The sequence below is a fragment of the Podarcis melisellensis genome, assembly GCF_964234715.1.
Source record: "Podarcis melisellensis genome assembly, chromosome: 3".
NCBI classification, from domain to species: domain Eukaryota; kingdom Metazoa; phylum Chordata; class Lepidosauria; order Squamata; family Lacertidae; genus Podarcis; species Podarcis melisellensis.
The window spans coordinates 97,200,665-97,217,705 of NC_138530.1; the positions used below are offsets into that span (position 1 = coordinate 97,200,665).

Sequence of the window (17,041 nt, forward strand, 5' to 3'; positions counted from 1 at the left end):
GTATGGTAGGAACTTGATTTCACATGCATATTAGGGTGAAATCTGGATGCATGTAGGTCTTGGATTCTAAGAGCAAGTGCGGCACAATGGATCCCATTCTGAGCTTAGATGGGGAATATCTGGTTCAAGTATCTGCTCAGCTACAAAGCCTTGAACCAGCTCAATCTACTTTACAGTAGTACTGCTGCAAGGCTAAACCCTGCTCTGGACTCCTCAGGGGAGGGGCAGACTCAAAAGCATAATTATCACATTGCAGCTTTCTGATATCCAAATTGACTTGGGTACCAGTGTAGGTGAAGCTTGGAACATATGCGGCTCACAGGGATAAGATGGATTGAAGCTAAACATTTATCCTCCCCCAAACCCCCTGTGAGTCCTTAGAATGGCTGCCTCTCCGCATATTAACTGACCCTGACCATCATCTGAAGTCCTTCTTCATGTACCACCTCTGTGAGAGGTCTAGAGGGTGGCAACATGAGAACGGGCCTTTTCTGTGGTGCCTCCCTTTTTGAGGAATGCTCTACCCAGGGAGGTTTGCCTGGCACCTTCATTGCATATTGTTAGGTGCCAAACAAAAACAATTCTCCATAACCAGGCCTGTGACTAACATTCTATGGTGTTCAAAACCACCAACCTTCTGGTCAACAGCAAGACGCACTGAGCCACTGGGGCCTGCCATCTCAAAACAAAACAGCCCATATCCCAATCTTCTCACCTTACCTTCAGATCTCTGCCTGATGTATTGGAGCGACGCACAATCTATGCATATTATGATCATGGAATCGTTTGCAAACGCAACCGGCAAACTCTGGCTCATTGGTGGGGTAGTGGAATATAGATTTAGCGCACGGGTGCCCCCTTTTCTGCTCACTGCCCACCTGATTAATTTTAACACTTTTTCGAAGTTTGACGGGCGGAAATGAAGTATTCTCTTTGTCTGAGTTTCTGTGAAGGTAACGATGCCTGCAAAAGACACTGAGTGACAGTGCAGGAAATGGATTTTCTTTCACAGTTCCATGATGCAGTTAGGACACCCAAACAGTCATGCTTACACCACAATCCAATTTCTTCTTCCAGCTGCAGTTCTGACTTGAGGCTATAAAGTTCTGTTTGGACTATACCACTTCAGTTTCCAACTTTGGGGCTCATAAGAGTTTTAATGCCTCTGTATACATGCCTTTCTGTTGCTAGAGGTGGTGTCTAGAGTTTCCTCCCTAACATACAAACCTCAGAATAAGGCTTGTAAAGGTAAAGGGACCTCTAACCATTAGGTCCAGTCATGACCGACTCTGGGGTTGCGGACCTCATCTTGCTTTACTGGCCGAGGGAGCTGGCATACAGCTTCCCCTGTCATGTGGCCAGCATGACTAAGCCGCTTCTGGCGAACCAGAGCAGCACATGGAAACGCCGTTTACCTTCCCGGCGGAGCTGTACCTATTTATCTACTTGCACTTTGACGTGCTTTTGGACTGCTAGGTTGGCAGGAGCAGGGACCAAGCAATGGGAGCTCACCCCGTCGTGGGGATTTGAACCGCTGACCTTCTGATCGGCAAGCCCTAGGCTCAGTGGTTTAACCCACAGCGCCACCCACGTCCCAATAAGGCTTGAGTCACCCTTAATTATAGTTATGCATGAAACTTTTCCCGCATAGAAGCTATTCTCTTATTCAACAACTGATGCAATGTTAGCTGAATGCGAGGTACAGGAAACACAGATGCCACAGTATTTGTTTTGTTTCAGCTTTTTCATATAGTACAAATGAGGCCGCACAACAAAATGTTACCGAGCATTCCTGAAGTGCTCTGAACCTGTGGCTGAAAAAACAACACTTCTTCATGTGCAATAGTTGATTTTTGTTTGTTTGTTTGTTTCTGAACATTAAAAAACTGCAATCAGAGCTTTCATAAACTCTCTCAGCCCCTTCCAACCTGAAATATTGGGACAATGAACATTGGTATCAACTTTGGAAGTGGTATTAGCAGGGCTATTTTTTTTATATGCTCCACACTAAATAAGAACAAAGTTAGAAATAACAGGAATGCTCCTCTTTGTTGCTGTTTTACTGCCTTTTTCAAAAAAAGCAACTAATAAGTGCCTTTGATAATAATAATAATAAATCATGAATTCACAGCACTGTAACTTTGGAACAATGATTATGTTTACTCTGTTATGGCTTTTCTCTCTCCCCTGCTCCGATACACCTAAGAAATACTGCTTGTAACTTGTTTCACAAAAGATGGACATGCTTTAATACCTCGGCTCTTTCACAGAGCAATTGATCAACACAACAGCTGACATTTGTTCAAGGAGCATGAGGGTAAGGGCAGAACACTGGACTTCTCTCTCCTTCCCATAGCTTGCAAAGGCTAAATATCTTAGTCAGCATCTTGCTGGCCTATAATGTGACATCTCCAAGTTTCCTGGTAGAAAGGGGAGTGAATAGTGTTGTGAAAATCATTGAAGCCTATATTGTCCTAATATATGAAAGTGATGGATCTGCTTGAGGAACGAGATACAAGATATAAAACTTCTCTTTTTCCTCTTTATTTTATATATAAAAATATGGATTGTGACATTCTATAAACAACAATATCATATAAAAACAATGATAGCACTGTACATTTTCACTTCGCTTTGGCCACCAAGTTATTCTGGTAGTTATGAAGCAGCTCGTGAAAGAGTCTTCCTTGCATGAATCAATTCAGTTGCAATAAAATCTCAAGAAGGACCTACAATAAGGGGGAAACTGGTGCTTATATATTCACAAACTAGAATATATAAAATAAAAGAAGTTTGCAGTATTGTATATTAACTTGGGGCTAGAGACAAAAGTTAAAAACCAAAAACAAAACCCAACATCTTTGTGAAGTTGCAATCCTCTTCAATGGCCTTGCCATTTCTGAATATTCTCAGACACAGTTCAGAGTCTTATGTATTACATTTTAACCCTGTACAGATGGATGTGCACATTTAGCTTATTTCCTGTTCTTTCCAGGAAGGATATCTGTAATCCAGTAGAGAAACAGAGAAGAGATTGCCTTGGCATGATCTGCAAAGGAGAAAGCAAATTCTTCATGAAATGTCAATAAGATGGTGTTCAGTAAACAAATTCCGAATGATAAAAAAACCCCAAGTAGACATCTGTTTCCATTTTGGAGAAATATGAAGGGAGAGGGGGAGACACCTATGCCTGGGAGCTACAAACATGCAAAAACTTCAAGATTTCAAACTCCTAAAATAAACAGTTGCAGCTGTGACATGAGTTGCTTTGAGCAGGGATAACTCCAGACTTGAATGGTTAAGCGTAATTACTTTATATAAGGCAAATAGGAACTTAATGAAATGAGCAGCTTTGGATAAGACCTTTATTACAATTTTAGGGTTGTATCCAACAAAATAGTTCCAATAGCACGAGGATCTCCATTTGTGCAACATAACTTCCCTTCACTTTCATCTTCCTGTGTGCCTCCTACACCCTCCCCAGACCTGCTCTGGAGAGCTGGGGATTTCTCTTTCATGAGCTTCCCCATTCCGTATGCCCTGCTCAATCCAAACTTGTGGCCAGGTCCTCAGCACTCCTTAAACTTACACCTGGAAATCTCTGTCTCTTAACAACAGTCTCTCCCGTTCTCTTTTCATTAGCTCTGTGTACTTGGCCTTCCAAAAACCTCTTAACAAAGTACCTGCCAAACCCAAGACTCTTGAGTCAAGTAATAAGAAGAGAGGGCTTCTTGTAGATCAGGAATTGATTAAGTTGTAGGAAGCAAAGAGCAGGAATTTATGGACAGTTCTCCCATTGGAGGGATGTAGGGAGTGAAGTCCTCTAAGGATTAGTACAGGGACCTGTGCTTTTTAACTTCTTCATAATCTAGAGTTCGGGACGCGGGTGGTGCTGTGGGTTAAACCACAGAGCCTAGGACTTGCCAATCAGAAGGCCGGTGGTTCGAATCCCCGCAACGGGGTGAGCTCCCGTTGCTTGGTCCCTGCTCTTGCCAACCTAGCAGTTCGAAAGCACGTCAAAGTGCAAGTAGATAAATAGGTACCACTCTGGCGGGAAGGTAAACGGTGTTTCTGTGCGCTGCTCTGGTTCACCAGAAGCGGCTTAGTCATGCTGGCCACATGACCCGGAAGCTGTACACCGGCTCCCTTGGCCAGTAAAGCGAGATGAGGCCGCAACCCCAGAGTCGGTCATGACTGGACCTAATGGTCAGAGGTCCCTTTACCTTAATCTAGACTTTGGGTTGAGGAGTGAGGTGCCAAGTTTGCTGATGGTGCTAAATTGTTCAGGGTCATCAAAGCAAAACAAAAGGTTTGCAAAGCGTTCCAAAAGGGCCCTCCAAACTGAGTGAATGGGTTATAAAATGGCAAATGCAATTCAATGTAAACAAGTGCACGGTGTGGCAAAAGTTCTCAATTTCACATGTGGATGGAGAAAAGTTTTTCTCCTTCTCCCCTAACATTGGAAGACCTCTCCTCCTTCCAGAGGGGAGGTGTTGTGGGTGGGAGACGACTCCCACGTCACGCATCCACATGGCTGGCGCGCCACGCCTCCCGGTTAAGCACCCAATCGGGCGGCTTGGTGGGGGCGTGGTTTGCTGTTCAAGACGCAGCCGTGCCAGCCATTCAGCCCATTTGCTCACCTTAGGCTCGGGTGGCGGTTAGGCATTGGAATGTGTTGTTGGTGTGTGGAAGGGCAAGGTGTGGCCATCGCCTACCCCTTCAAATTTGGGTATTCCGTTAAAGGAATCCGGCGGTCGTGGATCCTGTCTGATGCCTGTGTGGCGGGGGACCATGGCACGACCCTCGGTGACATCAGAGGAGACCTTATAGTTGTATTAGAATCAACAGGCTCCCCCTCCTGGTGGTTAACCCCCTCTTCAGACTCACCCCTCTTCGAGTGGGTGGAGTCAAATTTTCCGTGGTCCAATGCCTAAGCCAATACCTTCTCACTTGCTGTAATCAATAAAGTTGTGGCCTTTTCTTGCCCATTAACCTTGTATTCTGTGTCAACGTGTCTTTATTCCACCAAGCGGGGGTTGGGTCCTCGAACCACAACTCATAATCATCCAATGAAAATGAAGATTGGAAGATTCAGGACAGGTAAAATAAAGCACTTTTTCACACAGCGCATAGCTAAACTATGGAATTCATTTCCATAGGTGACAGTGATGGCCACCAACGTGGATGGCTTTCAAAACTGGACAAATTCATGAAAGTAAAGCCTATCAGTTGCTGCCTTCCGCAGGATGGGTGGGTGCTGTTGAGCTCAGGTCTTGCTTGAGGGCTTCTCATAGCCTTCTGGTTGCCACTGTGAGAAAAAGATGGCAAACCTATATGGACCACTGGCCTGATTCATCATGCTCTTCTTACGGTATTTGCCCATCTTGGACAAATATTTAACAAGACTATAGCCACAATGTGGCTAGGCGTTTTCCACAGTGCTAACTACTGCAGTATAATTATTTTTAAGCTGCCTCCTCTTTGATTTCTTCATCTTTGAACATTGCTTTCTTTTCTTGATTGCAGTGCATGTGAAGAATCTAGATTGTGCATCACAGGTGGAAGGTAAGAATACTGTATGCTGACCGAGAGAAAGAATAGGTACATGGAGGGGAAAGAATTAGAGGACAGTTCTGCAGTTGTTGCTCTTTCAAAAAAGATCTTGACAGAAGACATTTTTAGCTCTTTAGTGGGTGATAATTTCCTAGGCAACAAGAGAGAAAGCTATTTTTTACTTGATGTTTGCCAACAATAACAACCCCCCCCCCAAATGTTAACAGGCAGACTTTAGAAAAGAGGGCACCCTAAGATGGTGGTGGCTGAAGGAGTCCATAGACTAGAAAAAGGAATGTCTTTACAACAAAACTAAACAAAATCCTCTTTGCTCTTGAGACTATAGATATCCAGTGTTTGGAATGAACTACTTTAGTTTATCGAAGTTCAATGAATCGAATGAATCGAAGTTCAATTACTTCAAAAATCTCCAAACTTCCTCCAAAGTAGTTTCCCATAATTGCTGGATGAACTGGATGGGAATTCAGTTCATTTTGGGGTAGAACCTTGAACAATTTCTAGATCATCTTCAAGTTCATTTGATTACATGGGTTGTTGCTATTGTTTTTAAAATCTTTAGATTATTTGGGCCTTTAAGCTTTGAGACCACAATTGTTGGGAAAAATAAATAAAACAATTCACATTCCACTGTGTGTATGTTTTAAATTTTTCAAAAATGAAGTGTATTTTATACCTCAGCACAGCAGCTTGTGACATTCTGAATGCTTAAAAAAATGGCTGAGGATCACTGCATGCACCTGCGTTGAGGAACAAACTGAGCAGGAACTAAAGGTATGAATTTTGTAAAGGTATGAATGTGGAATGGGATTACGTAGTTCCTTTTTGGACATGTTAAAGTGAATTAGTTGCTTTTTTAAAATAAACTTTCAAAAGCTCTGAAGATATCCAGTTCCAAGAGTTCCTATTGCTCCTCAGTATATGTGATTCTGGGACGCGGGTGGCGCTGTGGGTTAAACCACAGAGCCTAGGACTTGCCGATCAGAAGGCTGGTGGTTCGAATCCCCGCGACGGGGTGAGCTCCAGTTGCTTGGTCCCTGCTCCTGCCAACCTAGCAGTTCAAAAGCACATCAAAGTGCAAGTAGATAAATAGGTACCGTTCCGGCGGGAAGGTAAACGGTGTTTCTGTGCACTGCTCTGGTTCAGCAGAAGCAGCTTAGTCATGCTGGCAACATGACCCGGAAGCTGTCTGTGGACAAACGTCGGCTCCCTCGGCCAATAAAGCGAGATGAGCGCCGCAACCCCAGAGTCAGTCACGACTGGACCAAACGGTCAGGGGTCCCTTTACCTTTACCTTTATATGTAATTCTACTGCTTTTCTGCTTAGCTCCCTACAAAGCGGCATGGGATATTCTGTTCTCCACAGTGGCATTGCATTTCCCAGATGTTCTGAAATACATGAAGTAGCTGCCAGAAGGGACTCCTTTTCAGTTGGCCCATAACCCCTGAGTCCAGGCTAGTCTGCTTCGGTTTATTAGAATATGAATGGAAGCAGCTGTTTGAAATATTGTTTTAATCAACAACAAGAAGAAAACCCTTGACAACAAAAGCAAGGAAAATCCGATTTCCTTTTTGAAAAGGGATCATTTCCCAATGGAATATATTTGTGATGGAAGGTTTCGCTTTATTCAGCTTTTGTATTAATGCAGTGCCACAGCTGCCCTCCCTGCTCCTAGGCCTTTAACGTGGTTTGAATTGAAGCAGTAGCTATTACACTTTCGAGCCTTTATATTTATGACGATTCCAAAAAGCAACTCAAGTTCTCTTTGACATCAGCTCTAGTGAAATATTGAACCTTCGTAAGTATATAACATGTGGCTGACTTTCATACCTCTGTACGCTTCTTATTGGCCTACCATAGGGACATAGGAGTCAGACCACAGGTCCACCGAGTTCAGTATTATCTGCACCAGGGCAGTCCAACTTTTCACACCAAGTGGGCCGCAAGTGTACTTCAACAGGGAACCCACAGGCCACACACTGCCTTGTTGCATGAGGGGGGAGTGAGGCCAAAATTTGATGATGATGATAATAATAATAATAATAATAATAATAATAATAATAATAATAATAATAATTTATTATTTATACCCCACCCATCTGGCTGAGTTTCCCCAGCCACTCTGGGCGGCTCCCAAATGAGTGTTAAAAACAACGCAGCACTGAATATTAAAAACTTCCCTAAACAGGGCTGCCTTCAGATGGCTTTTAAAAATAGGATAGCTGCTTATTTCCTTGACATCTGATGGGAGGGCATTCCACAGGGCAGCGCCACGACTGAGAAGGCCATTTGTCAGACCCTCCATGCCCCTCCAACCCTCATGCTGCCTTCGCAAAATCAGCTCAGCATGGTGTGAGGCTGAGGCAGGGTCCTAGAGCCCTCTCACCCTCTTCCTAAAGCCGGGGAAGAGCTAACTAGGCTTTGGGAAGGAGAGAGGAGGACTATAGGACCTTGTCAGAACCCTCATTCCTCATTCCCAAAGCCCAGAGCCTCGCTTAGCCAGCTTTGCAGCATGAGGGCTGAGGGGAGGGGCACCAAATGTTGCCAAGGGCTGCCAAAAATGGTCTCAAGGGCTTCATGCAGCCCTTGGGCTATGTGCTGGACCACTCTGATCTACAGTTTGAGGCAGGGGGTGTCTCTCAAACATATACAGTGGTACCTCGGGTTACAGACGCTTCAGGTTACAGACATTTCAGGTTACAAACTCCGCTAACCCAGAAATATTACCTCGGGTTATGAACTTTGCTTCAGGATGAGAACAGAAATTGTGCAGCGGCGGCGCAGCAGGAGGCCCCGTTAGCTAAAGTGGTGCTTCAGGCTAAGAACAGTTTCAGGTTAAGAAGAGACCTCCAGAACGAATTCAGTTCTTAACCCGAGGTACCACTCTACCTGGAGATGGCGGGGACTGAACCTGAGCCCTACTGAATGCAAGACTTAATACCGTAGCTATTAAGCAATCATTTTATTTGTGGCTTGTCCCAGATTCCCCTTCTACAAGGGTAGGTGCCCCTTCAGCTAAGGCGCAGTTGCCCTTCAGCTAAGCAGGAGGAGAAATGGAAGGGGCTCCGTTTCTCCTGCCGCTTCGCTGAAGGGGCGCTGTGCAGAGAGGGGGAGAATTTTGTTTTTTCTTGTTCTCCCCCTCTAAAACAAGGTGCGTCCTATAGAGCAAAAAATACGGTAGTTCTTAATTACGGTGGTTAAACAATGACTTCCAAGGAAAATCTGGAAGTGTAGTTTGATGAAGGAAATAGTGGGTCTCCTAACAACTCTTAAAACCCTCAACAAACTATTGTCCCCAGGTGTCTTTCTGGGAAGCCATGGTTGTTTAAATCAGCATAATGATGCTTTTAATGTATATTACAGGCAGGGCCACAGTCTAAAAACAGGTCTGCCATATTAATGCAGAAGGCTGTTAATTTGATGTGAACAAACCCAAGTCAGTTTCGGAGTGCAGGACACCATATGCAGTACTTTGGATCCTGACCAAAGTTTTTTCATGCTTCTCTTTTACTGGAGACTTCCTAAATAGTATTTAAAAATCTGGAATTCGGGGCTGAAGGAGTCTTGTTTCCTCATTCTATCTGCTTCTCTCCCTCACACGTACTGCACACACACCAGTAAACCATTTTCAGAGTGAGGTAAGGTGAGGTGTGAAGAGAATTCTAAATGGATGCTTTAAACCACTGTAAGGAGTGAGGAGTGTTTATGCCACAGTCGGATTTATGGAGAACAGTGCACCTTATGAGAACGGAAAAGAACGGGGGTTGTGAACCATGCCTTGCAGCTATTCTCTTCTGTTTTCTTAATTGAAAATAAAATGCACAGATTGCTATCTCTTAAGTCCTAGTCTTCTCCTCCACCAAAAGGTAACTAACTTGCATTAAGTTAGAAGACAGCAAATGTACAACTAGAAAAGAAAATTATTTGGCAGATTAAAATGTTTTGCTGCAAAACTTCTACATCACGAGTGAAAGGCTCAAGCTACAACCCTATACTACCTCGGAGCAAGTCCCACTAAACTCAACAGGCCTCACCTCTGAGTATGCTTACATTTGCACAGCCAGTGATATTTAGTTTTCTAATTGGAACTGTGTATTACTGTGTCATGGACAGAGGAAAGGGTAACAGCCAAAACAGGGCCACCACTGAGCCCTCTATATTGGACACCCTTGAGACTACCTTTACACACAGACAGAGAAACAAAAAAGTAGACTGCCTTTGAAATATATATTTTCCCTGCGCATGGAAAAGTGCCTGGAGGCGGTTGGAGGATGGATGGCGGCTAACAGATTGAGGTTGAATCCTGACAAGACTGAAGTACTGTTTTTGGGGGACAGGGGGCAGGCAGGTGTGGGGGACTCCCTGGTCCTGAATGGGGTAACTGTGCCCCTGAAGGACCAGGTGCGCAACCTGGGAGTCATTTTGGACTCACAGCTGTCCATGGAGGCACAGGTTAATTCTGTGTCCAGGGGGGCTGTTTACCAACTCCACCTGGTACGCAGGCTGAGACCCTACCTGCCTGTGGACTGTCTCGCCAGAGTGGTGCATGCTCAAGTTATCTCCCGCTTGGACTACTGCAATGCGCTCTACGTGGGGCTACCTTTGAAGGTGATCTGGAAACTGCAATTAATCCAGAATGCAGCAGCTAGACTGGTGACTGGGAGTGGCCGCTGGGAACACGTAACAACGGTCCTGAGAGATTTGCATTGGCTCCCAGTACGTTTCCGAGCACAATTCCAAGTGTTGGTGCTGACCTTTAAAGCCCTAAATGGCCTCGGCCCAGTATACCTGAAGGAGTGTCTCCACCCCCATCATTCCGCCCGGACACTGAGATCCAGCACCGAGGGCCTTCTGGCGGTTCCCTCACTGTGAGAAGTGAGGTTACAGACAGGGGGCCTTCTCAGTAGTGGCGCCTGCCCTGTGGAATGCCCTCCCTTCAGATGTGAAGGAAATAAGCAGCTATCTTCTTTTTAAAAGACATCTGAAGGCAGCCCTGTTTAGGGAAGTTTTTAATATTTAATGATGTATTGTTTTTAACACTTGATTGGAAGCCGCCCAGAGTGGCTGGGGAAACTCAGCCAGATGGGCAGGGTATAAATAATAAATACTATTATTATTATTATAAAATTCTGCATCCTAGTTTTCAAGGAAAGGAACAATAACAGCTCGTTTGTGTGCACTGAACTTACCGGGTGGCATCACTGACTTAGTGTGGAACTCTTCCACGGCCTCCTTGAGTTTCTCTACATCCTGCAGAAACACAGGAGATGTCATCTCACGCAAAAGAGTGACGTCTGACAAAGGCATGCTGCGAGATTCAAGACTCTGTAAAATCTCCTGAACGCTTTCTGAATTCACAGCTGACTCTGCACATTTAGATCGGTCTGGGAGGGGGGGAATGGAAGAAAAAAAGCAGAACAAGAGAGAAAAGTTCATTTACAAAGTCTCCTCCTTATTTATATAGTTATTGATTAACTACCCTTACTTTTCAACATCACTTGATTATTTTGATTAGCAACTCTTAAAACAGATGCATGTCACATCCACAGCAGGTACTTAAAAGCACACTTAACAAACATGGCTCCCCCCGCCAAGAATCCTGGGAACTGTAGTTTGCAGCAGCTTTAACAAAGTTCCAAGGATTCTTTGGATGAAGACAAGTGCCTTAAATATTTGTTAAATGTGCAAGTGACCACTGGGACAAGCCATTTACCACTTGTTAAAACGAATGAGATAATAGCTATGCTAATGTTGGCAATATGGCAAGCTGAAAATTTCTAGTGGCATTGTATACTGAAGCAAAACCAGAGGAGAGACTCACCGTGACTTAGGAACAAGATAACCAACTACAGCTATTTGTAGCTTTAGAGTTATCTGTTGTAGCAGGGATGAAAGGCAAACAGCAAATTCCTTCCAGCATTACGTCCTGTCACTTGTTGCTCTCTTTCACCCCAGTCTTTCAATCATCTACCGTTACCACCCTTAGTCGTTCAAGCTGTGCCGTTTTAAACTTGTAGTTTGCAATGGTGCAGGAAAATATGTAGATCTGTCTGCAGAACCACTAAGCCATAAACAGTTAGCCATGAGTGGTGGCCTCTATGTAGTTTGGAGTTGAAGTGGTCACTGTATCACAGGTTCTGAGCACAGGGCCTTGGAAGTTTGTCAACATGTCTGTCTGAAATCATATTCTGTGACATTGCCCAGTGGCTTCAAGTTTCAAGTCAAGCATTTCTTGCCACTGGGTTATACAGAAAAATGAGCAATGTCAGTGTTTAATTCATGCCCGTAGAAATAAATTCCACTGACATCAATGAAACTTATTTTAAGTATGCTTAGCCAACACGATGGCCTTCAAATATTGTTAGTTTAACTCCTATCATCTCTTACCAGCATGGCCCAATGGTCAAGAAAGATGGACGTTTTAGTTCAGTAACAGCTGGATGGCACCACATTGGCTACCCAGACTTAGGATATAATTCGGGTTGTGTGATCCACTTGCAGTGCAATCCTAGCCATCTCTACTCAGAAATATGTTATACTGAATTCAATGGGGTTTACTCCCAGGGTAAGTGGGGTTAGGACTGCAGACTAAGATTGCAATCCTATGCATACTCACCTGGGAACAAGAACCACTGAATCCAGTGGGTTTACTTCAGAGTAAACATGCACTGGGTTGTAAAGACAGGGTTTTTTGTAGAGAAAATGCTTTGAAAATAGTTGCCCTTCCACCGAAACACTTTTTGCTCCAACAGAAGGAAAAGTGCTATAAAGATATTTTTCCATTTGCTATTATGAAGACATTATTACCAATAGTTATAAATAAATAATAATAATAATAATTTATTATTTATACCCCGCCCATCTGGCTGGGTACCCCCAGCCACTCTGGGCAGCTTCCAACAAAACACTAAAATACAATAGCCTATTAAACAAATAAAAGCTTCCCTAAACAGGGCTGCTTTTAGATGTCTTCTAAAAGTTTGGTAGTTATTTTTCTCTTTGACATCTAGTGGGAGGGTGTTCCACAGGGCGGGTGCCACTACCAAGAAGGCCCTCTGCCTGGTTCCCTGTTGGGCAGCATTATTGGCTATTATGATGAGGGTTCTGTATAACGGGCTGTCACCGTGCCCACATTTTTTTCATATTCCTGTTGCCTCAGGACAGCAAGTTAAAAATTCATTCCACAGAAGAGATCTACACTTTGGGTTCTGGGGCACAAGATAGAGAAAGAGTCAACATACATTTATTTCTCCAACTCAAAGTTACTGGTGATATGGAGGAAATGTACCTACTGTCAGAGAAATAGATTTCTTGTGCTGCTTGCAAAAAATCCAAAATGTCATCTACATTGCTATCTGCCTCTTCAAAGTCGGTTCTTTCCTTCCTCTCGGGCTTATATGTGAAATCTATACCAGTTGGCTTTGTCAGCAAACCAGCTGCTCTCATCTTTTCCTTTTGCCGCTTCTTTTTAATTTTCCTTTTTTTGTTTCGACTTAGATTTGCGCCTTCTGTGTGCCGCAGCTGTAAATTATCTTCAATCAGATTTTCATGCTTCCCACACTTTGTTTGGCCTCCGTGTAAATTATCCGGGTTTTGCAAAACATTCTTCCGTTTCCTCCTTCGGGTGCGCTTTCTCTGGGGCTGTCCTTGATCATTCTCTTCTGCAGGTTCAAAAGAAACATTACAAATAAAAGTGAGAGGCAGGAAGCGACTCTTGGCCGTGATTCGTACGGATGCCCCTTTTTCTCCTGTTTCTGCAATGTTTCCACATCTCTGATACGTTGCAGAGGATTTGGTTCGGCTACAGTGGCTGTGATGATTCATTCAGCACATTCAAATGTACATGGTGCTTTACAGGGCAATATAAGAGAAAGGGGAAAAAAAGGCATGCACCAGTAACAAGGAGCTGAAAGCCTGTATTTCAACAGTAAAGGTAAAGGGACCCCTGACCATTAGGTCCAGTTGTGGATGACTCTGGGGTTGCGGCGCTCATCTCACTTTATTGGCCGAGGGAGCCGGCGTACAGCTTCCAGGTCATGTGGCCAGCATGACTAAGCCGCTTCTGGTGAACCAGAGCAGCACACAGAAATGCCGTTTACCTTCTCGCTGGAGTGGTAGCTATTTATCTACTTGCCCTTTGACATGCTTTCGAACTGCTAGGTTGGCAGGAGCTGGGACCGAGCAACGGGAGCTCACCCCGTCGCAGGGATTCAAACCACCAACCTTCTGATCAGCAAGTCCTAGGCTCTGTGGTTTGACCCACAGCGCCATCTGCGTCCCATATTTTAACAGTAGGGAGACACAAACACAAAAAGAGGGTCGAAAGGACGGCAGAGGAAATGAGAGGTGTGAACCAGTGCCAGTTCACATCCTTAGGATTTAGTTTAGTCAGGGATAAGTTATAGACTACAGCTACAAGGCTTCACAGGAGAAGGATTTAAAGGGAGGAAGGTGGCATCATAGAGGACCAACATTGCTATGCGCACCTACATCTTAATAAACCAGCAGAGGGGACTCCCAGGTTCAGGGGAAGGACCGTCACGCAGCACATGCTCCCCATGCAGAAGTCCCAGCACAACCTGTGCTACCTCCAGTTCAAAAGGTGATGGGAAAGATCCCTGCCAGAGACCCTTGATAGCCATTGCCAGGTGGACAATATGGGGCTAGATGGGCCAATGGTTTGATCTTGTATATAGCATCTTCCTATGTCCGTACACCTCAGTCATTTTTGGTGGCTTACTCTTGCACGCTATTATACACCAAATTTCAGACCTGCACAGGATTCAACTCTCCATGCTGCAAGACAAAAGCAGGGCGCCCTGTGCCTGCCTGATCACTAATGAAGAATAGAAGTGAGAAGAAGTGAGTGGTGTTGAAATCATCCTCACTGGAAGGTTTTCTAGTATAGATGCCTTCTCGCTGCTCTTCTGAACCCAGTTATTCTCCATTATAGCTGCCATAGTCATTCACATACCTTAACCTTGGTATTTATCCATAAAACTGTTGCAGTAAGCCCACAACTTACATGGGGGTTACGTTCTAGGGATCTTTTCTTGGATGCTCACCCATTCATTCATTCATTGTGCGCAAATAAATGTGTGTAAGTTGTGGGCTTCCTGTACTTGCATTTTCTTTAAAAACAAACAAAATGGCATCTGGCTGCTCATTTAGACTCTCACTATCCTCCTCTCTCTATCATAGCTTTCTTATCTGCCTAATTATCCGGATAGATCCGAGACCACGTAATCCAGCCCTGACTCAGGGTTCAGCCAGTTTGGCTCAGAACCAATCTTTGCTCCTGAAGCCTGAAGTAATCCCCGACCCTTAACTCTGCCTCAGATACACTGCTCCAGAGAGCACATCTGCCTGTCAAAGCCATTGAACTTCTGCCAGATGCCTTGAACTACCTCCCGTCCCAGCTAATAACAATCCTTTATGTGGCCTAACTAAAATACTACCTCTCATAAATCTCATGAAGTAGATTTTAAAAGTAGAGTGAAGAAAACACAACCCCACTACCATTTAGGAACTTTTCTTCTTAACCGCTTTAAACAGTAAACTGGCACCCAGCATTCTCGGCTAATGAAGGCAAGGACACTGGAATCATTGGCAGGCAGATGAAGCAATGCATTTTCCAGGGACATGGCCTGAAGTTGCAGGATTCAGCAAACCTTGCAGAAACTAAGCTGGTCTGGGTCAGTGTGGCGATCACACAGGGTCCCTGGACATTTCACTGTCTATTGATCCCTGTGCCACCACTTTATTTCTTGCTGCCACCACCCAGGCCCTACCTGGTATAATACTGAATCCAGTCAGGTTTAAATTGGAACATAAACTTCTGTTTATTTATTGCAGTTTAACAAGCGTGTGGTTTCATAAATGGTATTGGTCAATTACAATCATATGGTTGCCTATCCAGACCTATAACTTCCGCTACCTGCTCTCACTCACTAAACCACCTCTCAGATATTTACTTGTCTTCCTAGCTCCTAACTGTTCCTGACTCAACTTATTTCGCTACACTAACTCAACCTACCCACAGACTCTTTCCCAATTCACTCCCACTCAAACCAACCACCCAACGAACTCTCCTTTTACCCCTCCCAGAGCTGGTTTTATAGTCCCTCTGACTCCACCCCCTGGGTTCTGATTGGGTAATTTGTTTAACTAATTCACCTCCAGCACTCTCATATGTTAACGTCACAGTCAGTACCTCACTGAGAGACGGCCTGCAAACCCCATGTTTTCTGCCTTGAGTTCCAAGTTTGAAGAAACAATCAAGATATGCTGAACAAAATAAACAAGTTACAGATAGGTAGCCGTGTTGGTCTGCCATAGTCAAAACAAAACAAAATTCCTTCCAGTAGCACCTTAAAGACCAACTAAGTTAGTTCTTGGTACGAGCTTTCATGTGCAAGCACACTTCTTCAGGTGTATCTGAAGAAGTGTGCTTGCACACGAAAGCTCATACCAAAAAATAAACAAAGCAAACTTCGCACTTCTTTTCTAAATGTGCTTACAATTTAATTCCATAGGACCAATCTATAGACTAGAACTGGACAACTCATTTAGGGGTCTTTGTTTAAAGCTGATTTGCATTAATTTGTCTTCACTTGCAAAGCTTGGAAGGGAGACCCACCAAGAATTAGAACAGCCTCTACCACCAATTTGACAAAACACATCATACTAGACTAAGGACAGTATAGTGCTTACAGTGGAGAGATAGGACTAGTAGATCCTGGGTTCAAATCGCCACTTAGTCATGAAACTCACTTGGTGGACCTTGGGCTAATTGTTATCTCCCACTCTACATGATAGGTTGTAAGGATAAAAAAGGAGAGAGAGAGCTAAAATGCCTTCCACCCTGAATTCAGTGAAGAGCAGGAAATAAACTGTAATGAGAACAAACACTCTTAGGACATCATTCTATAACCCTCTCTCCCTCTCCATATATGATCACATAATGGAACCTTATTTGTAGCCATGCCAATGGCTCTGATAAGGCTGTCCCAGGAACCTGCCAAGGCAACCCTGACGAAAGAGAGTAATGTATGAGAGTTGACTGCCTTTAAAATGCTTTATTTCCACTAGCATGGCCTTTAGCATCCAATATTTGTCTGGCAGCTTCCCCGTAACTCATCTCCAGTCTTTGTAATAATAAATTTGCTCTAAAGATGAGGAGCTGCGGTTTTATTTTTGCTGCCTCTCCTTTCTTGAGCTTTGTTATCGATGATACGCTTCCTGTCTTTCAATACCAGGCATCAGACCGTCAGTTTCTTCTGAGCTGACAAATGTGTGACTCACTACAGAGTAGTCTGTGGTACTTTCTACAAAGGAGGCGGCAGCTGGGAATAAAAATACATTTGCCATTCAACATCCTGGCAGAGCAAAGACCAAAATGATTTGCACTGGGTGCCTACATTTAAGAGTGCTTCACCTGCGTGACATTTGAAATAGCCATCTTTTGCA

The 17,041-nt window shown here is 44.1% G+C and overlaps 1 protein-coding gene across 1 annotated transcript in view; it reads right to left on the bottom strand.

The window, feature by feature from the left end:
* Positions 1-2,140: 2,140 nt before the first annotated feature.
* Positions 2,141-17,041, bottom strand: part of ERICH1 (glutamate rich 1) — a 63,438-nt gene continuing 48,537 nt past the window's right edge. The window contains exons 4-6 of the mRNA XM_081906515.1: positions 12,865-13,233; positions 10,762-10,956; positions 2,141-3,049 (exon numbers count right to left, since the gene is read on the bottom strand). Coding sequence (XP_081762641.1) covers positions 2,976-3,049; positions 10,762-10,956; positions 12,865-13,233 — 638 coding nt within the window. The 3' untranslated portion in view covers positions 2,141-2,975. The remainder of the gene's footprint in view (positions 3,050-10,761; positions 10,957-12,864; positions 13,234-17,041) is intronic.